Raw genomic sequence first — 22108 nt, 5'->3', positions numbered from 1 at the left:
GGAATCTCAATTTCGATAAGAACGCTCCTAAAATCTGGAAACGGAATATCCATGGCGGAGGTGACCTGAAAACTACTATGTCCGCGCGCGCGAGCAGCCGCGTAGGATTTCCCGCCAAACATTTCCCAAAAGAACGCGTATTCTGTCTATTCCGAGTAAACCGTATTCAATCCATTCTGTTCATTCCGCTGATATTCCGTTCATTCCGAAAACGGAACATAGCTCCCAAAAGAACACAAATACCGTCTGTTCTGAGTATTCCTATTCCGGAATAGTCCCAAAAGAACGCGCCCGAAGTTTGAAACCGCGACTAGTTGATGTTGCCTACAAAAAGCATTAGTCTAGCAGACGGGCTCCTAGCATAAAGTGCTACATATATTCGTCTTTCATTCCCAAATCAATCAAAGTTTTTGCTAATTAAAGTTTGGCGGAATTGTCCAGGCGGTGGCGCTGGAGCCGAGTCAACACACGTCAAAACCGCGACCTTCGCAAGCGCCAAACTAGCCTAAGAGCGAACAATGCTGCCGCCGACGCAATTTAATACGTAAATACATTTTGACGAAAAACCATATCCTATTTAATGGTTTAAATTTAGTTCCAATTTGCTGCAATTCAAAGCTAGCAAACGTCCTATTTATGGTAAATATCGACATACAACGTTGAATAAAATAATATAACGTTCGTCTTGTTCAAATTATAATTTAATGATCGGTTGAAAAATATAATTTTAAAAGGCATCGATATACCCGGGGCCATGTTTCGGCAAATGATGTCCAAAAATCGGGAGTGACGAAATTTTGCACTTGGTTGACTAATGCCACAACAGCTGAGACCTTAAACAATCGTATGCAAGTAGTACTGAATTTGCAAAGAGCTTAGGAATTAATGGTTCTTTGGTCATTGTTATTATTTATCTTCAATTCCTAAATGGTTGAAAAATATAACTGCGACGTTAAAATATCAAGAGCAGATATGGCTGCTTTCAAGAACTAACCAGAAATTAAAAGAAAAAAAAAAAAAAAAAGGAAGGAAGAAAATCCCCTGTCATTGAATGGCGCTACTTCAGTTAGAGATGGAAGTATCTGATTCAAAAGAGGTTAGCTTCGCTTGGGTTAGGGTTTAATTGCTTAAAATAGCATTTCTCGTTACTAAAGTTGGTTGAATTGCGCTTAGAAAGCTTTTGTCTTGAAGGGTGTTGTTTGGCTTACTTAGAAACGGTGATTTCCAGGTCATGTATGGAACGCTTAACGACTCTCGTAACATCACCTTAGTGCAGAATTGTCTTACTCCCGAAGGAACATTCTAGCATCCCTAGTGGTAATCTTTTCTTCCCAAATGTCAATCGACAAAAATATTCAACATGGCGTCTCAGCGCTCGAAATCGACAATCCCATAGATAATTAAGCACTGTTCACTGTCTATTCTACCCTATTATTTTGAGATTCATCAATCTCAAGGGCTCAATCACTAAACAGTCGATGTTTAGTGTCTTCCTCGTCCTCGTCCTCGTCTTCCGAGCCACACTCGGAGGCTGCAGGGGATGGCGGAGCGGAGCCTGGACGCGGGTAGTTAAAACCTGTGTGCTGAAAACAAGAAAAGCAGGTTGTTGATTAAAACCAGTTACTTTATTTACAATGTGAATAGCTAAGCCGCAAACACTTTGATTAACTTTGACATGCTTCGTAGCTACATTGTAGCTATCGAATGCGACCTAAAAACTGTTGGAAATGTAAACAAACAAACGCAGAACTCTAAACGCAGGAAAAGTCCGAAAACTACGAATTTTTGTAATTTTCCGCGGAGTTTTCGTAACATTCGCGGTTCTCGTCCAAAAGCGGCCTGCAGAGTGGAAAATAGAACGAAGGAATAACTGCTTGTTCACAACAGAAAACGCATCGAAGTAAACATATCAGAAAGTCAATTTACTTTCGAACGAACGAACGCGTATTTTAAAATCCCGGGGTTTGTCTCAGGCAAGCGTTCTGTTCCTTTCTCACCTGTCACCCCCCCCCCCCCCCCCCCACACACACACACCCTTTCCTCCCTCCTTCAAACAGATTAGAATATCGTGTGACATAAAATGATGGACGGTTTAACGTTGTAATCAACAACAACAACAGAATAAGTACGTAAATTATGATCATCCGAGAAGGACTGTTTGGGGTGACTGACGTTTCGACAACCTGAGCGGAAGTCATCTTCAGTGTCAAGTGAATTGTATGTCACTGGTTGTTAACCTGATTGGTCAACGAAGTCGAGATGTTATCGGTCGTTTGTCACTGGTCTTTTTACAGTCTTCACAGCCAGTACCATTACGGCTTACTGACAAACGACCAATACTTTTGACATGACTCCTGGGTTCAAACCATTTACAGAACAACAACAGAGCTTACCACTTCATCGACAAGACGGGGCTTCTCATATTTGTCGGGGTGAAGATAGTGCAAAGCAAGGAGCCGAGCCCGCGTGTAGTACTGAAAGATACAATACAATGAAATATATACATAAATAAACAAATTAAAATGAATAAAATGAATTAATGAATCATTCATTAATGTAAATTAATGTGTCGGCAACATAATTACGGTGGAGTTCAACAGACCATTGGATAACAGCGAAAACCAAACTTCCTAATGTGAATACCAATCCACAACACGTACAATTTTAAACCGGTTGGACTTTAGCGAGTTTTTCAAAACCGCAGTTGCCTTTGTTACCCGATAAAGCTTTGGTTAGGATTAAACTATAGATATTTTACTAACCCGATGTAGACTCTTCCAGTCCAACAGCTCGCTGAGTCGCTCAGTTCTATTTCTCTGAATAATTCGTTGTCTTCTTGTCAAATTGCAAAAGCTCATCATGTACTGAAATAAACAAACAAACAAACAAATATATGAAACTTATCAAAGAACAAATTTAATTATGAAAGCCCAGAACTGCACATTGTGGCTAAGTAGTGAGCATTCTTTTAGCGTCCTTCCGTCCTTCAACTTTTTGTTACTAAAAGATGCAGAAGATCCTCTTTGTAAAAACAGAAATCATTCACTCACTCATGTAATGTCGAGCTATGCGCCTGAGGATGAAATCTTAAAGTGTGACCATTCAAATGAAACCTACTGAGCAGTACTTTCCTGTGGCGCTGTTTTATTGTATATGTACTGTACAAGATGGTTCGGACTTTTAAGTCTGTGGATGAAATCCTAAACTGTGACCATTCAAATGAAACCTACTGAGCAGTACTTTCCTGTGGTGCTGTTTTATTGTATATGTACTGTACAAGATGGTTCGGACTTTTGAGTCTGAGGATGAAATCCTAAACTGTGACCATTAACATGAAACCTACTGAGCAGTACTTTCCCGTGGTGCTGTTTATTTTACTGTACAAAGTAGTCCGATTTGGCCCAATTTGACAAAGAAAATGATTGAGCGGATAAAAATTGTTGGCAGTGCTACAAATTTTTTGAATCAGACCGGTTTTCAACTCGCGTTACATCAAAAGAAAAAGACAACGGGTGCTTACCATTTACGCAAACCACCCGGATGGAAATTTTCGGCATAAATACGAAATGTTTCAGCTTGTCGTAACAGAAGATGAATAACATGCAAAATCTATGAACATCAGCCGTAAATCCCAAAAGGAGTAATGAAAATGCATTACTTTGACCAGAAGCCCATTATTTCAGAAGTACTGCAAATGGAATGATGCGTAGCATTTGATTTTCCAACTGAAATTTCCAGGTTTTCCACGTAAATGGTAAGCACCCAACTTGTAACGTGTTAATTGGCCCATGCAATTGAACTTACTAATCGCACCAATAAAGCAGTAAGTGTTAATCAGCCTTAAGTTTCCTAATGTTATTCAAAACTAAATTTGGGAATGTTGTATACTTGCTCGATGTTCAGCAACTAAAAGGGTTAAGCTGAACTTCCAGAATTTTTTTTATACAAATAAAACGCTTTGGATTCGTCTTCGTCAACTCCAGCCTCGCTTCAACTTAGAGGCCAGGTCACTGAGCACAACCGTAAAATGGGATATTCAGTTTGAATAATCTCCCAACCAGCACTAGAAGAATCAACAGAAATAAGTAAGGAGAATTTCTAGGCTGAGATGCTTACCTGAGTAAGTTCATTGATGGACTCCTCTGCTGATCTGAACCGTCTGTCCACAATGTAAATGCCGTAGGATGTTGGATCAGTCACGTGCTCTGCCATGAAACGACCAAAGCCTGACAAGTTGGTGGTCACGGAGGGAATACCCATCACGGTACACTCCGCTGGACAGAAAAAACGACAACAACAAGAATGTTACTGATCAGAAAACGTTTTCCTGAAAGCTGGTCTGTTGTACACATTTTTCAGTAATGGTGACTAAAAATGTGTACAACAGAATTGAAATACAAGGTTTCCTCTTCTGTATAAAAACCCCATCTCAGTCGGGTCGGGTTTCTCCAAAACCATAAACGCCGCCATGTTATTTATTTTGTCAGGCCAGGGGCGGGTTGTTCGAAAGCCGATTAACGCTAATCCACGATTAAAAGTTAATCGAAGTTTTCATCGTCGCTTGTTAAAAAGGGTTAAAGGCTAATTTCAAGCTAAAGGTAAAGAAAAGTCTAAGTCAGAACTGAGGGCCGAAAATCTTTTGGAAGAATCTTTGTTCATTAGCAATTAAACTCGAGTCAAAGTTCACATTAATCCAGGATTAGCTTCATCGGGCTTTCGACAACTGGGCCCAGAAGGTCAACTAAATCAGTTGTGCTTTTAATCTTTAACAGATCCTATTCTTTTGTGGAACACTGTTCAATTACCATTACTTAACAGTTACTATTACAATTACAACACACAGGTATCCAAGGTTACCTGGAGTGTAGCCCCATGGTTCGTAATAGGAAGGAAACACTCCCAAATGACAGCCACGTACAAACTCACTATAATCCATGGGAAGAAGAGGACTGATGGTGGAGAGAAATTCAGGATGGAAAATAACCTACAAGGGGAACAACAAAAGTTGTCAGAGAGAGAATGAATTTAGTGGACCATCTGTGGAATGAGAAAAGGGTGGGTTCATTCCTTCTGTTCGTCACACATGGCTTTCCTCCCTGTTTGTTAAAAGATGTTTCCTTTCTGTTTGTCAGTAAGCACTTAATGACTGGCCCCAAAGGAAACAGTGAGTTTTGTTTCCCCGAGACCTTCACTGTTTACAGTTGCTCAAGTATCTCTGCAACAGTTATTTCGGTGCAGTCGTGAGGGCAGACGCAAATAAGAGATAACAACACCAGAGTAAAATGGAACTTAAGTTGTACTAAGAGGTACCTTGACTCTGTCATCGGGCCGGTTGAACAGTTGACATCGTCTCAGATGACAGAGAATCGGATCCACTGCGTCTTCTATCATATTGTGGGTTACTATGGCGGGAAGACTTGGCCGCTGGAAAACAACGATAAAAAACATTTAAGAATGAAAAATACCGCCAACAGGACTTTACCTGTCAGTCTGCGATAAGGTCTTGCTAGCAGCAGGCTACTAATAAGTTTTAAGAAGAAGACGACACGTTTAAGTTTTGAAAACATGTTTCGACAGAACCAACTGCGATACCGGTGAAGCAATGAAAAAACAAAGTGGGCTATCAAGCCAAGTAGCTACGGGCAAATCAGCGCGTGGGAATTTTGACAGTTATTGTAAAAAATATTTTGCAACTCTCTTTCATCTCAACAATTTTTCTCCAGCAATGGAGACCAGAGTCACCCAGTGTCATTTGTACTGAATTTATACTGTTTTCAAGGATTTGGGAAACTAACGTAATAGCGTTACTAACCTTTGTACCAAGGATGCATCTCTTTAGCTTGATGATCTCATCTGCCTCCAACAATTTATTGCCATCTGGAAGCTGTCCCCTGTTTTCCATCATACAAGAATAAATATAACAAATAATAATAATTTTTATATGACTTTATCGTAATTTAGCTATTAAACAATTTTTGTTGTAATCTATTGTAATTTAAATTGATCTGCACGGCTCCTTGTTGGAAGAGAACGAAATCTATAATAGAATTGTCAAAGTCCCGAAAATAACCTCCCTTAATTACTGTATTAAATGGTCACTTTGTGAGAGTTAACCATTCAAACATTACCCTGCAAGCAGTTAACTGTTCAAACATTACCCTGCAAGCAGCGATCTAGGAAGTTCAAAGGAATCTCTGCTTGCAGGATACTCAAATATAATAACAAATAGCCTGCCAGGTAATTTCAAACGACCGCACACGATACTGACTGAAGGATCTTGGCGTTACCGTTATTTTAGTCCGTTTTTATACTAAGTTCTCCATTGTCATGCCATTAATTTATTGTTACAATTTCCTAACCGTGTAAGAGATTTTGCTTGCGCTTTTTTCGTAAACAGTTCAGTAAGTGATCAATTAATCCAATAAAATTGCCGACCCATTTCGTGATAAGAAGAAGTAGACGAACTCACCCTAAACAACAATCGTAGATTCGCTTCCCAATTTTGTCTTGGAGATCAGTCACCGTGTCTCTAGAAATGAGACAACAAAGGGTCGGTTATTTAAGAAAAGTCTAACTTAGACCATGGTTTAAGACAGTAATCAACAGAGCTACGTATGCTATGTAGCTGTTTATCAGAGGGACAATAAATAAATAAATAAATAAATAAATAAATAAATAAATAAATAAATAAATAAATAAATAAATCACTTTAATTTATTATTTAAGTGTCGATGTATTTAGCGCAGAGTGCTCACTAATTGCGGACACTCTCAAGATCGAATTGGAATTTGGAAAAAATGTTTTTTGAGGAGAGGGGAAAACTGGAGTACCCGGAGAAAAACCTCTTGGAGCAAGGATGAGAACCAACAAGAAACTCAACCCAAATATGGCGTCAACTTCGGGACACACTGGTGGGAGGCGAGTGCTCTCACCCCTGCGACATCCCTGCTGCCCTAAAAGCAATTTAAGGAGATAAATGTGTCTGATCACTTCTTGACAGTTTTTACCACAGAATGGAATTAAGTTTTCGGGTTTGACCCATTCAAATTGGTTTTGACCTCAGTTTTGCTAATGCCCCCACCCCTCCCCTCTTCATTCTTTTTTTTTTGTTGTTGTTGTTTTTTTTTGTTTACCTGAGCTGTTTAGTGACAGCCTGTCCTTTGAGTGACTCTACATTAAAGTTGTTTGTCCGTGCAGGGAAGATTAAAAATGCAACTACAGTAACAGAAGAGCCGCTTTCCTGCAAGTAGACGCGAAAACAGAAAAAGCTGTCAATCGTAATAGTCTATCAACAGGGCCCGATTTTTCAAAAGACAGAAGACTAAAAATACCTTTAAAAGGTGGTTTAACCTTGCCAGAGATTCTATAAACATGTCTGCTCCCTTGTTGAAGTACTCGTACCTACAGAGGAAATACAAGTACAACTATGAGCCTACGATGTTAAAATAATGATGATGATGATGATGATGATGATGATGATGATGATGATCTATTGGCTTATCACATACATGTGCATTACAATAAATACATTTTATTACACTTTACAACATGAACACAATAATCAAAATGTATCATAAAGTGCACATGAACAAATTCAAATTCACGTAAATGTACAAGAAAATCAACACAATTTCTTCATGTACAATTTATGATATTGTAAAAAACAAAGTGGAAATTTAAGTTAGAGCTGATTTTATTGCGTTTCGACTCAGGACGTTTCAAGCAATTACTATACAGTATGTAAACTGCAAAATAACGTTCCCTTCAGATGTGTTCAGCTAAATCATCACTTAACTTGCTTGGTGCGAACGCCTTTATTCAAGTGTATTTGCCAATATAAGCTTTTGTTCACCAGTGGAATTAAATAAACATAAAGACATCCAAAGTAAACCAACAACTTGGCTAGGAATAGACCAACTTGTGTTGCTGTAATGTACCTATCAATGTTAAGGGACAACGAGGGGGTAGGCTTGCAAGACTCTGTCATTAACATCTTTAAAGATTTGTTAGAAAGTCCACTAAAATGGTATAAAGTCTCCCATAAAGTAATGTTTAAAACACGAGCAGCAGTGTTTTATCAGGATTTAAAACCACTCGGCTGCGCCTCGTGGTTTTAGACCCGATAACACATGTGCTGCGAGTTTTTTTAATGGCTTCAAAAACATTCCTAGAAAAGCGTGTGTCAAGAGAGTTCATAACAATGAAGCTTTTAAGAACGGTGGAAATTAGCATACGAGAAAAACATAAAACACCGCATACTAATAAGGAGGAGGTTTATCGGGTTTTAAAACCACTGCATGTGATGTTTTATCGACCATTTGATAGGTCAATCGGCTTATGAATTATTAAATACCCGTAAATGAGTTTTTTAAGGGCAGATTTGGAAATGTTTGCACCATCAAATACCAGAAACTCATTTAAAATAGTGAAATGTGTTATGTCTTAACATTAACAGTTATATTTATGTGTCATAATTCCGAGATATTTGTATGAAATTAATGACCCGCTTTGTATTTCAGTTTCTGCTGCAAAAAAGTTGAATAAACGATCATTATTATTATTATTATTTATTGTTGTCAAATCCCGTCTATGCCTCGCACCACCTACAGCTTAACATTGCTGCATGAACAATGTAGGTGGACAAGTCTAAAAAATTTACAATATGTGTGCTTACCTTCCAGCAGCAAAAAAGAAGAGTGTTTTATCTAAATCAAAATTTAAATGCCTGTGAAAAAAAGAAACAGTCATGTTATAAAAACAACTATAACTACCTAAAATAAGCAGAGTTACTTTTAATCAGTCATATACATGTAACTCAAAATACTTATTATTACGTAAACTATGTAAACTTACCCATGAAAATGTCCTCGCACAAAATTACAGATTTTCTCCTTTGAAAGAGCATGTAGATTCTGAAACTCATGTAGGGCTCTGAACAAGTAACAAAAAAAAAAATTAATCACTGACTATCACATTCCTAGGCTATTCTTACAAATTCCATAATCATTTGAACATGCAAGTCAATTTTTCCAAGTTTATACTTACGTATATTTAACAACATTCAAGCCATTGGGTAGAACACACTCTGAGGAGGAGACACATACAATTGAAATTATTAAATACTGGATCATTGTATAATGCAAGTCCAGGGACTGGATTGGCTTAGCGGCCATGATATATGAGCCATTATACCATGCCCAATAAATAGCGACCATTAAATTGTTTTCTGTTTGTTCTTGCAAAGAATGATCAGCAAGATCTAGCGATATTTCTTGGTTGTTTTTAACAAAACAATAATTTTTATTCCACTCATGTTTGTTGGATATAAGATGATTATAACCAAATTGTGCATCATTTACTATCTATCATCTCATATCCAACGAGCGCTCATGGAAAAATTTTATTGTTAATTACATCAAGCCCAGCTAGTCTTGTAGTAATGGTTAATTCTTACTATTCCCTTATTCCTCTGTTGAAATGTACTTCAATAAGATTTATTTTCTGTTTTACAGATACTTTCAAGGGTCAATTACAACTCATTTTTTTTTGTCCTGAGGAAGTGATGATGTAACATTTCTATGTCCCAACTGATTATTTTTATTTTTCATTTTGTTCAATTTGGGTGTCAAACCTAAGACCTTCTGATCACTAGTTCAGATGCTTTACCACTAAGCTACAGGAGACTTGTGAGAGCTAAGGCCATTAAACTAGGCTCATGTGATAAACATACTGCATACTGCAAAGATTTGAATGTTGATGAGTGGTATATGTGAAAGAGATGAGATGTTATGTTTTAAGCCTGTTGCTAAATGATAGCTTTAAAGTCAGTGAGACATGCATACTAGGAAAAACAAAATCCAAGTTCTCCTAGCCTATGGCCTTCTGATTACGAATCTAGTGCCACATTCTGATGGAGCAATGAAGGAAACTCCTATCCATACCATTTGTTTGAACTCGTGGAAGTAATAGGGCTTGATCAGAAATGGACTTCTTATGTATCTCCTTGTTTAAGATGGAGACAGCATCACCTTTACAGCTGTCTGTCAAATGGACTATCTCTGGTGTGCATCTTTTAGTCAACACTGTGACAGCTGCAACCTCGCTCATGAGTATGTTGGAGTTGCAGCCCCCCACACCCCCCCCCCCCCCACTCCTCTCCTCCTCCTGTGTGTATACTCACCAGGTTTCCGTTTGAGCAGGTGTTCAGCCTCATCAGCAGTGATGTGAGAGACAGTAGTGAAGACATGTGCACTGGCAGCAGATGCACGTTCAAGACAGTAACGATGATAAATCTTGCGATCACCAGCTTCCTGCAAATGAAATCTTGTAGTTTAAAATGTTTCTTGTTTACCGTCAATCAATAATAAATGGCTGTGCAATCCAACTTAAAAATTATTTTAAGACATGAACATTTGACTCACCTTGTCTACATCAAACTGCTCAGCACAATATTAAAACATGAAAAAGACAGAAAGAAAGTAGTTACTAGGTAACTATCATACACATTGAGGATTTTTATTGATTTGGGAGTGGAAAGTTTTGTAGTGGTGAATAGATGGGTATCCTTTGATAAGTTGCCTTGTTTGGACTCAATTCCAATCTCTACAAAGGCTAATACTACGCTCAGGGGACACAGGTGCTGATACCAGGGTCCTGCACCTGTGGGCAATGTTACATGTATGTAGCTGTGCATGTGTATATTTTTTCTTTTATCTTACCTTGTACTCTCATCCCTCATGTTGTTGTAATAAAATTTATTAGATCAGTTGTTGCTTTCAATAATTAAACCATTTTACAGTTCGATATTCACAGGTTCTCTTGCCCTCACTAATGGCACTGGATTTTTCTGAATCACCTGATGTTACTTAGAACTAGATTTTCCGGGGGAATCTTAAACATTCAAGAATGTTTGGGAGAATTCAAAAGCACTTTATAAATTTTTTAAACCCTTGGCTAGAGCTCAGGTTCCTAAAAGATTTCAAAAACTCCCTTTCAAGTTTGACTCAGGTTTGGTTATCCCACATTCCATCTGTGCCTGTTTCTCAAATTATGTTTCTTTTTTAGCATAATCAATGACCTCACCCTATCCAAATTGTTATAAAAGTCCACATTGGCTGCACACAGGTATCTCCCTAGCAGAGTTGCATGGGTTGTGAAAGTTGTTCCAACAGCCACATTACTTGTGCGCAACAGAACTAGACCAACACCTGCTTGCCATTCATGAAAATGAGCAACTATCGGTAAATCAGGGTCACATCTTGCACGGTACTATAAGCAGAGAAAGGAAAGATGAAAACATACAATGATTATCATAGTCAGCCCAATCGAGGTAGGTCTATGAAGCAAGGTAAAATCACAACTCAAAACACATGTGGTTCGTGCATCTATGGCATACTGTACTGACCATTTTTCTAAAAATTTAATTTTGTAACATCAACCCTCATAAAAATATTTGAATATCTTATCACAAGACATAAATATATTTTATTTTGAAAATTGAAAAAATCATGAGAAATTTATCTGAAAACATTTTTGGGGCAGCAATCATAAAATCCACCAATTGACATTAATTCTTGAACCATCTTACAAAAATGTACCAATCAATATGAACCTTCAACATCGTCCCCACCCCCCCCCCCCCCAACTCAGTATTGACCATGTTCTGTACCCAGGGAGTTGGACATTTGACATGAGAGGCCTCCCTGGGGGTGAAGAATTTGAACTTTAAAGGGGTGGCGGGTGGGGGGGAAATTGGAATCTCAAGTATTAACAAGTTTATACCTTTCTTCTTGTCCAGCCGAATACACATGGCTCATGATCCATGAATGAGTTCAAGGGGGGAAATGTAGCTTTTGTGAGCAAAGGGTCTCCACAAACTTTGTACCGTTTTCTAGGGTATGTATAGAAAATTAGATTGAATGCAAATGAACCAGTTTCCAAAAATAGTGTATACCAAGAAAAGGAAAATTGTTTTTGATTGTCAAATTCAGCTATAGGCTTGGGCATTTCAATGGCTAATTGGTCCCATGGGGTGGGGGGGGGGGGGGGGGGAGGGGGGGGAGGGAATTTGAACAAGGCAAGTTTCAAAAGTTCAAAATGCCTGGGGGATTGCCCGGAGGGGGGTGTTTAAGTTTCAAGCTGATTGATCATACTGTTGCTATACCTCTCCAATAAACTGTGCCACCAAAAATCCTAACACAAGAGCATCGTTTGACTCGGTATCAGGATCTGGGATCCCAATGTGTGTACGGGTCCAAAACTCATGTTTTATTTGAGCTAGTTTGTGGTAAATTGTTCCAATGTTGAAAAGAACCACCTACAAAAAAAAAACAAAAAAACAGGAAGACATCACAGTATCATGAATCATCATCATCATTACAATAGCCATCACCACCATTACTATAGGCCATTTTCATGATGGCGTCATTTGACTACAACTACCAGAATTCATTTCGTTTTCCTTTTCAAATTCAAATTTTGTAATCCCAATAGAGAGCAAAGAACAATAGCTCTAATTAGCATGAGAAAACAAAAAACTGAAGGATTCTGGTAGTTGTAGTCAAATGACGCCATAGTGAAAATGTCCTATTGTCCTCAGCACCATCATTATTACCACCAACATAGTAATCACATACTCAGTCATCAGTTACAGTATATCTGCAATACACAACTGCAATGGTCTCTTATTTGTTCTTTCATTTCAAGTTTGTTACGTGCCATATATTTCAAGTCCATCTCGGCACCTTCTATGGGCATGTATTACAGATTCACAAAATCACCAGCTCCTACTGTAGTCAGAGTGATAGCTCAGTTGGTAGAGTTAACATAATAATAATATTAAACAGGAAGTTCCGGTATAAAAGGGGCCTGGCCAGACTATTCTCACCTTCAGTTGCCAATCAACCATCAAAGCGTAGATAACTGACAAACAATGTGTGTCTTTTTCTTCGGCTTTTACCGATAAAATTGGCTTAGTTTTTAAAACAACCCTTGTTAAACAAATAAGAACTTGATATCTTATACTACTGTGGTGATATTATAACATTTTGAAGCATATTTTGCTTGAGTCAACAACTTGCCACGACTGAACAGCGCCTAAATTTGCATCTCATGCCAACAAACGTATGAAATGAAGGAGGGGCTTGCCCTTTTATAGTGGAACTTCTTGTTCAAGATGCATTAACAAAAATGTGAACATTTCCATTGCATCAATCATCATCATCATCATCATCATCATCATCACTAAAAACATCATCATAATCATTTGCACAACCACTATAATCATGATCGCCACCATCATCACTATCATCATTCTTGCTCATTTACCAAATTATTCATTATCATCACCATCACTAAATCATCAACATTGTTTTGTGCATGGGCTTGCAACTAGGCAAATTGACCGGTTGTCAACATCATTCTGCCAGGCTGCTTTTTTGGTTTCACAGTCAACCAATAAATTTATTGCAAGTTTCCTGTCTTAAAGCAGTTGAAGTTGATAAGTTTTGGCTACACATGAGGAACAATAATTTCCCTCCTGCTCAAAACCTTAACGACAACTATGGTTGTGGTCATTGTCACCTTTGTCAAGAACTTATAATATCATTATTGGACAACAGTCTGTGAACATGATGTTGCCTGGCTGCATTTTTTATATAGCATTTGAGTTGAAAAATGTTTGCCCACTGCAATACCAACATTTTGGTGTCTTCCTTTTCAAAACCATAAATGAAACTCAGTATGAAAACAAATAAGGTTTTAAGTTCACTTAAATTTACAGATCCTACAAAGTTTACAATACCTTGGGGTAGCCATCAATGAGCCATCTTCCAAAGTGAGTCTGCAAGAGAACAACAATGCACTATCTTGTCAGAGTAGCGAGTATGGGTAGGTTGCCACGTCAATGCAACCAAAATGTAATTTACCAGTTTTGATCAGTGTTTAGTGGCTCATTTCCTGGCCACAGCCATTGTCTGTTTTAGCTAAGACACACAAACTCTCCACCCATCCACCCCCCAAATTCCCATAATGTACCAACATCCTGCCTCAATGAGAATGAAACACACCTTCCATCTTTTTCAATAAAGTACGACACATCTCACCTCAAAAAGCTAAATTAACAAACCCAGTCAATAAAGAAGAGATTTCATTCTGGTGTTTATATCCCCATTTTTAAAACACAACTTCCCACCTCCTGCTGGCAAGATTTTGGAGGATCCTGAAAAAATCTTACAGGATTCTTGAAGGATCTTATGTAGAATCCTATAGAATCAGGACAGCAAGACACCTCACGATCTGTGCATGATTCTTTATAATCTGTGCAAAATCTTTTGACATCTATGCAAGATCCCTCACGATCTGTGCGGGATCCTTCACAATCTGTGCAGGATCCTTCAAGATCTTGCTAAACCTTGCAAGATTATGCAAGATCCTTGAAAATCTCTGAGGATTAAAAGTGGAGATCCCTTGAGGATACCTGGCCTGTCAAGATCCTGTGCAATTCTACAAAATGTATGCAGATATTCAAAGAACCTTGAGGATTTTCACCAGTGAATTAGCACCAACAAATAAATAGTGTTTTAATTATTTTTAATTAATTATTTCAGTGAGTTATTTATAATTATTTATTTACACTGTAGTAGACAACAAAAAAATACTGGTAAGCTGCAAATGGCATTACAATGAAACTAAGAAAATTGTGAACATGAAGAATTATTTCCGGTCAGTTTATTGTCCTGTTACCAATCAGAAGTGAAAAACATTACGCAAAAGTCTCAAAGAAAAAAACACACCACAAAATTAATTACTGTGAGTCACAGCTTCCATTTTTATCATTGTTATTATTTGTATGTGATTTGTTCTCTTTCCCAACAAAACAAACATTCCAGAAATATTTCTACTGTTCACGCTTTTCTTAGTTTCACTAAAACATTGTGTACCTCTACCCCACTGTCCCTCAAAGCCTGTATAGCTCCCTTCATGCATGGATCTTCAGGTTCCATCATTTCAACCTCTGTCTTGCATTGTAGATCATTATATATTCCTATCAAGCAGTACTTGTTTCCAAGCTCATCAACTGCTGCAGGTGCCTTGGATCTGATGACAGTGTAGATTCCACCGACTGTAATCATAAAGGGAATGCAAAGGGTCAGCTTACAGATAAGTGTATGCATAATTATGTGTGAGAAAGAAGGGAGCCCAATCCAAGAACTCTACAGAGATACAGTGACATTGGGCCTTCCTCAATTAAGCTCTAAGGCTGACAGTGATCAGCATCAAATTTCTCTTGTAATACCGATGCTTATTGAACCCCTGAGGTCATGAGAATTAAGGATATGATCACCCAAGGAGAATTTTCTTGATGGTTTAATAACTTCTCCCCAGTACTTTTGGAAGAAAAGTATGGGGACAAGATAAGAGAATTTGTTCGTTGATATCAGGGATTGCATGTAAAGGGTTAAAAATTCTGAGACCTAACCCCTGCCTGAGACCAGTAGCAGACCCTGAGAGATGGGATTTTGAAGCTTTGAAGATTTCTAGGTTTGGATAACACAAGCCTAGCTGAGAAAAACAAAACTAGTCATTGGCACAAGCCACCTGGTAATTTGTGTCCAAGTACATGTACCTTGATTGTACCAGCAAGTCAGACAGATTACATGATACAAACAGTACATATATTTGTAACACTTTCCTCCAATATCAATTATCTACATGTACATGGAGATCAACAAACCATCGCAAGGATACATTCGTAGTGATATCAGGAATTAGCATTTTAGGTTTGATTATTGTACAATACATACATACATACATACATACATACATACATACGTTTATTGACCACTTCCGCAAAGGGGCTTTTCAGTGCCAATTACAAAGAAAAGGATAAAAATAAAAACATATACAAATTATTTAAAGTTACAATATCAAATCATAAGGATATCATTCCTCCCTCTTAAATTTGTCTAAAAGCACCCCTCTAAGCTTATTCCTAAAACTATTGACATACAATAGTCTATTCCCTCTAAGCTATGACATTCAGGGATGTACCCAATGTAATAATAATACCGACATCCTATTTTGATTGACATGTAATTTAATACTCTACTACAATGTATTGTATCAGCGACGTCTCCAATAGGATAATAGTTTAATAAACCCATGGTCTAGTCAACTACTCTGTCCGTCCACTACTCTTTTTCCGAAACCTATTCGTCAACAACCCAGATCATTACATGGTGTCAGAAATTAAAGAGGCCAATCATGGAACACGTGAAGCCCATCGGACCTTTACGAATGGAAGGAAACATCGCAGAAAATTGGCGAAAGTGGAAACAAAGGTGGATTCTCTACGCAAAAGCAAGCGGAGCAGACTCCAAGGATGAAGAAACTCTATGTGCAGTCTTCCTACACACTATTGGAGACGAGGCGCTAGAAGTATACGATACTTTCACTATCACCGAAGCTGAAGAAAACAAGATAGAACCTCTTCTCGCAAAATTTGAAGCCTACTGCTCGCCGAAGAAGAATGTCACATATGAGCGCTACTTATTCTTCTCATGCACGCAGAACGGCCGACCAATCGACGCTTTCGTAACTGACCTTCGCATGAAAGCCAAAACTTGCGAATTTGGAACTCTCAATGATAGTCTCATTAAAGACAGGATTGTGTGTGGAATAGACAGCAAGAGTGTAAGGGAACGGCTCTTACGCAACACTGAACTCACACTCGAGGTTGCCATCAACACTGTACGAGCCGCGGAAACGAGCAAAACTCAGATAGAATCCCTATCTAACCCAGCTTTTGAAGCGGCAGCTGTAAACATCAACAGAAAGTACCAGAAACCAAAACAGCCATCGAGAAATCAGCCTCAAAGAACATCAGAGCCGAAACAGAGCAAAAACCCCTGTGGGCGTTGTGGATTTCATCACAAACCAAAAGAATGCAAGGCATTCGGCCACATATGCCACAAATGTCAAGGGAAAAATCATTTTGCTAACATGTGCTTCTCCAAAAGTACAAAACCTGCCTCCCAAAAAGTTCACGAGGTAGAACAACGCGCCGACAGCGACACAGATGAAGAGCTATTCTTAGGAGAACTCGATCTGTCGCAAAGCGACAAGAACGAACTGTTCACGAACTTGAAAGTGAATGATGAAGATATCTGCTTCAAAGTAGACACCGGAGCACAATGCAACGTTATTCCGGAGCACGCTTTTGAAAAGCTGACCAAAAAGCCTAGCCTACAGACAACCAGAGTCAAGTTAACGGCTTACGGTGGTATCCGCGTACCTATTAAAGGAACATGCACAATGAAAATCAAGCACAATGACAAAATCATTGATGCTAAGTTCTTCATTGTCGCAGTTGAGAAAGCTCAACCCTTAATTGGTCTTCAAACGTGCCGAGATCTGGAACTGATAAGTATCCCCAACAGTGTGAATGAAATGGAGACAAATGAAACGGAAATACTTGATGACTATCAAGACGTCTTCACCGGACTTGGTTTAGTGGATGGCGAATTTCACATTGAGCTGCGCGATGACGCAAAACCCACAATCCACCCGCCAAGAAAGATTCCACTAAGTCTCATGCCTAAACTCAAGGAAACTCTGGAAAAGCTAACAGAAATGGAAGTCATTAGCAAAGTTGACAAAGCAACTGACTGGGTCAACAGCCTGGTCATTGTTGAGAAAAAAGACGGCACACTGAGACTTTGTTTAGATCCGAAAGATTTGAACAAATCAATCAAGAGGGAACACTACAAGCCGCCGACAGCTGAAACTATATCCAGCAAACTAAACGGAAAGCGACTTTTCACAGTGATCGACATGAGCAATTGTTATTGGCACAAGAAACTTGACGAAGAATCGTCCATCCTGTGCACATTCAACACACCATTCGGACGGTACAAGTTTAACCGAATGCCGTTTGGAATTTGTGTAGCCAGCGACGTTGCACAACGAATGGTAGATGACAATTTCAGTGATATACCCGGAGTTCTAGCAGTACACGATGACATCATCATTGCCGGAAAGGACACTGCAGAACATGACAGTGCTCTCAAACAAGTGCTAGAACGCGCAAGGATGCGAAACATCAAATTTAATCGCAGTAAGGTTCAACTTCGCGTGGACCAAGTCAAGTACCTGGGCGATATCGTGACTGCTGAGGGATTTAAACCAGATCCCGAGAAGATAAAAGCAATTATCGACATGCCAGAACCGCAAAGCAAACAAGATTTGCAACGTTTACTTGGCATGGTGAACTATCTATCGCAATACATTCCCAACATGTCGGAAATCAGCGCCCCTCTACGTGCGTTGCTGAGAAAGAACACACAATGGTTCTGGTACGACGAGCACAGACACGCGATAGAAAAACTGAAACAAGCGCTCACAAACAGCCCTGTTCTTCAATACTTCAACCAGGACAAGCCAATCACAATCCAAACCGACGCTTCTCAAAGTGGTATTGGAAGTTGCCTACTTCAAGAAGGACATCCCGTCATTTACGCATCTAGATCGCTAACCAACGCTGAACAGAATTATGCGCAAATAGAGAAAGAACTGTTGGCGATCGTCTTTGCGTGCGAACGTTTTCATCAGTTCGTCTACGGAAATGACATTGTGGTACAAAGTGATCACAAACCACTTGAGGCGATAATGACAAAGCCATTATCTCAGACTCCCCCGAGAATACAACGATTGTTGATCAGGCTGCAGAAGTACAACTTGACAGTACAATTTGTGCCTGGAAAGTTAATGTTCATTGCAGACACACTGTCAAGAGCGTATTTGACTGAAACTGTTGAGGATCAACAAGACCTCAATGAGGACATCGAAGTCATGGTTCACAGTTTCATCCAAGAAATCCCAGCCAGTGCAGAAAGACTAACGCAGTTAAAAGAAGAAACCGCCAGAGATGAAACACTACAGGCGCTGAAAACCCAGTTAGCAGAAGGTTTCCCAATCCACAGGAAAGCCTTGAAACCGATCCTTGCACCGTACTGGAACATTAGAAACGATCTGAGCGAAGCCGAGGGTCTTCTATTCAATGGGAGACAGTTGATCATCCCAAAGGCAATGCGGAACAGCGTTCTCGACCTGATTCACGAGAGCCATCTTGGAATCGAAAAGTGCAAAGCACGTGCGAGATCCATTGTCTACTGGCCCCGAATGTCACGCGACATCCATGATACCGTTGCACAATGCACAACCTGCCTGACCCACAGACACAAGAATCAGAAGGAACCAATGATTCCACACTCCATACCAGATCGCCCATGGCAAAAGCTCGGATCCGATGTGTTTGAACACAAAGGAAAACCTTACTTAATAGTGGTGGACTACTATTCCAAGTTCATTGAAACAGCCCTAATGCGTGACAAAACCGCAGGAACAATTGTCACACACATGAAGTCAATCTTCGCTAGACATGGAATCCCTGAGGAACTTATATCAGACAACATGCCGTACAACAGCAGAGAATTCAAAGAATTTGCAAATGACTGGGGATTCACGGTGACCACGTCGAGTCCCACCTACCCACAGTCAAATGGCCTCAGTGAGAAAGCAGTCCAGACCGTCAAACGCATTCTAAAGAAAACAGGCGACCCATACATTGGCCTGCTGGAATATCGAAACACACCCGTGACAGGAATGTCCTACTCCCCAGCACAGCTTCTCATGAGCCGCACAACTAGAACCAAAATCCCAGTAGCACAAGACCTTTTAAAACCACAGTTGGTTACTGGAGTGAAACAACAACTGGTAACCTGCCAACAGCAGCAAGCACGTTACTACAATCAAGGAGCCAAGCCCCTGACAGCCCTCAAACCGCAGGAAGCTGTCCGTCTGCGACAAGGCAAAACCTGGGTACCTGCCTTGGTAGATGCGAAAGCTGAAACGCCACGATCTTACCTAGTCACCACAGCGAGCGGGCAACAGTATCGCCGTAATCGCAAAGATCTGTTGCAGACTACAGAAACACCTCCTGTCATATCAGTACCTGAGGATAACGACGAGAATCACACAACTGAAACAAGCCAGACCTTCCAAACTCCCGTCACGGAAGAACAGCCCGACGTCCCCGCTCACGCCACAGCACCTATCGAACCGGCTCCTACTCCCCCTCCCAGACGATCTACTAGAAATAGATCCTTTCCAAATAGATTCAAGGACTATGTCGTGAACTTTTGAACAGTAAACCGCATTATCATTTATGATCTTATTTTTCAAAGAAAGGGAGATGTAATAATAATACCGACATCCTATTTTGATTGACATGTAATTTAATACTCTACTACAATGTATTGTATCAGCGACGTCTCCAATAGGATAATAGTTTAATAAACCCATGGTCTAGTCAACTACTCTGTCCGTCCACTACTCTTTTTCCGAAACCTATTCGTCAACAACCCAGATCATTACACCCAAGAGCTGGCAATTGGCAAATTTCAATGTCTGAAAGAGATCTCATCACTGGCTGAAATCTCAACAGAATACAAATACTCGAGGCTAATTTTAAATGTGCACACTCCAAAAGAGCCAGCTGAGAAAATAACTGAGGAATGTAGCTGTGCTAGAAAGCATCTAGTTACATTGTGACATTTCCATACATTTGTCTGTAAATCTTTTCCAGTGAACCAGCCTTGAAACTGCTGTTAAAAATAGTTTGCGGGAAAAAAATACAGAGAAATGTATGGGAAGTTCAAAACACGACTGGACAATTACTGGCACAGCTACGTCCCTCCAATTTTTTCTTAAAATCCTTTTCCTAATGCCAAATGTTTCCAATTCATTAATTGTTCAGAAGCGAAGTTTTATGAAAATTATTTTACATCAGATTTCCATACAAACAATCTTACTTCGAGATGTGTTTGCTTACCCATCAAGATGGCTTCCAAAACCGTGATAAGGTCTGTTGTCAAACAGAATGGGCTAAGTGTATCCCAAAGCAATGTTTGGATGCTGTTTGTCAATATATAAAACCACCAAGTTTGAGGATACAAATATTATGCTTTGGAGACAATAAATTACTGGCCCAACTGGAGCCCTCCAAGCCCTGCTGGGTTGGTAAACCCAAACAAAATTAAGAAAACCAAAGCATAATTTCTCAAATTTGAAATAGCGAGATTTGATTTTTGAAACTGGTTCCATGATCAATATTTAGAAGTATTACAATTCTAAGTATTGGTTTGAAACTATAAAGTGCCACAAGTATACTGTATATTGATTCACTAAAGGTCATGTGAATTTACATTGAATTATATTACATCTTGATAGTTTGGAGGCGGAAGTAACCAAAAACGTCTTTGTCTTTTTACAAATACATCTAGCTGAAAACAGGAAAAGAAGACCGTAAAGTTATCAAAATATTGGGACGTCAATTTGATTGTATGGCACATGTATTCATCACTGGGTCCTCCTCCCCAATCGGCTGAAAGCCTGAATTTTTTTCTTGTGAAATCATTTAAAATTAATTGCGATTTCATCGGATCGGTAAGAAGTTAAAACCAAAAATACAAAAGTAACATTTTTTCCTCAAACAATTAACGAACTGTACTTGGGATACATTGGCCGGAACCTACATCTTCCTAATTATGGGGGCATGTTCGCGTGTAGTACAAAGCACCTCGGTCAAGCCCAGCAAAACAAATACACAGAAAGCGAAAATTTTATGAGAATACCTTTGTTAGCTACCTCCCACGACACTTCAAAAGTGAAATAGTGAGGTTCTCCATCTTCGTTTCTTGCAGAGGGTTCCATTTCTGCAAAGTAATAATTTCACAGAAACAACACCACGCTAAACATCTCACATGACGCCGATAAGTACTAACGCGTAACTCTGCTGACCGTATCGATCGCTCTCCGACGACAAACCCGTGACTTGTCACCGTGACTCCCAAAGCCGTCGAAAACTTGGAATTGTTTAGTGTTGCTACCAATGCTACGGTGATAATTTTGTTACTTTAGTGATAAATGTTTCTGAAGCAGCGGTAGGAACTTTCGGAGAGGTGCATTACCGTTTTACGAAAGCCGAGAAGGGACTTCCGACTTTGGACTTCCGACTTCTGACTTCCGACTTCTGACTTCCGACTTCCGA

At 39.4% G+C, this 22108-nt stretch overlaps 1 protein-coding gene across 1 annotated transcript; it reads right to left on the bottom strand.

The window, feature by feature from the left end:
- Positions 1–692: 692 nt before the first annotated feature.
- Positions 693–21854, bottom strand: LOC146484610 (glycogen [starch] synthase-like). Its single transcript, XM_085104646.1, has 20 exons — positions 21693–21854; positions 14940–15121; positions 13802–13840; positions 12164–12316; positions 11083–11268; positions 10422–10436; positions 10181–10310; positions 9046–9085; positions 8854–8931; positions 8675–8725; positions 7332–7401; positions 7134–7240; positions 6470–6529; positions 5813–5891; positions 5311–5424; positions 4858–4984; positions 4117–4274; positions 2763–2864; positions 2394–2474; positions 693–1583 (listed from the first exon to the last, which is right to left on the bottom strand). Exons 1-20 carry the CDS (start codon positions 21769–21771, stop codon positions 1461–1463), a joined length of 1974 nt encoding a protein of 657 aa, XP_084960772.1. The 5' UTR covers positions 21772–21854; the 3' UTR covers positions 693–1460.
- Between the last annotated feature and the right edge of the window lie 254 nt (positions 21855–22108).

This window comes from Pavona decussata, unplaced genomic scaffold (genome assembly GCF_977016875.1).
Source record: "Pavona decussata unplaced genomic scaffold, jaPavDecu1.1 SCAFFOLD_32, whole genome shotgun sequence".
NCBI classification, from domain to species: domain Eukaryota; kingdom Metazoa; phylum Cnidaria; class Anthozoa; order Scleractinia; family Agariciidae; genus Pavona; species Pavona decussata.
Note: the sequence above shows the minus strand (reverse complement) of the source record. Positions and strands in the feature narration are given on the sequence as shown.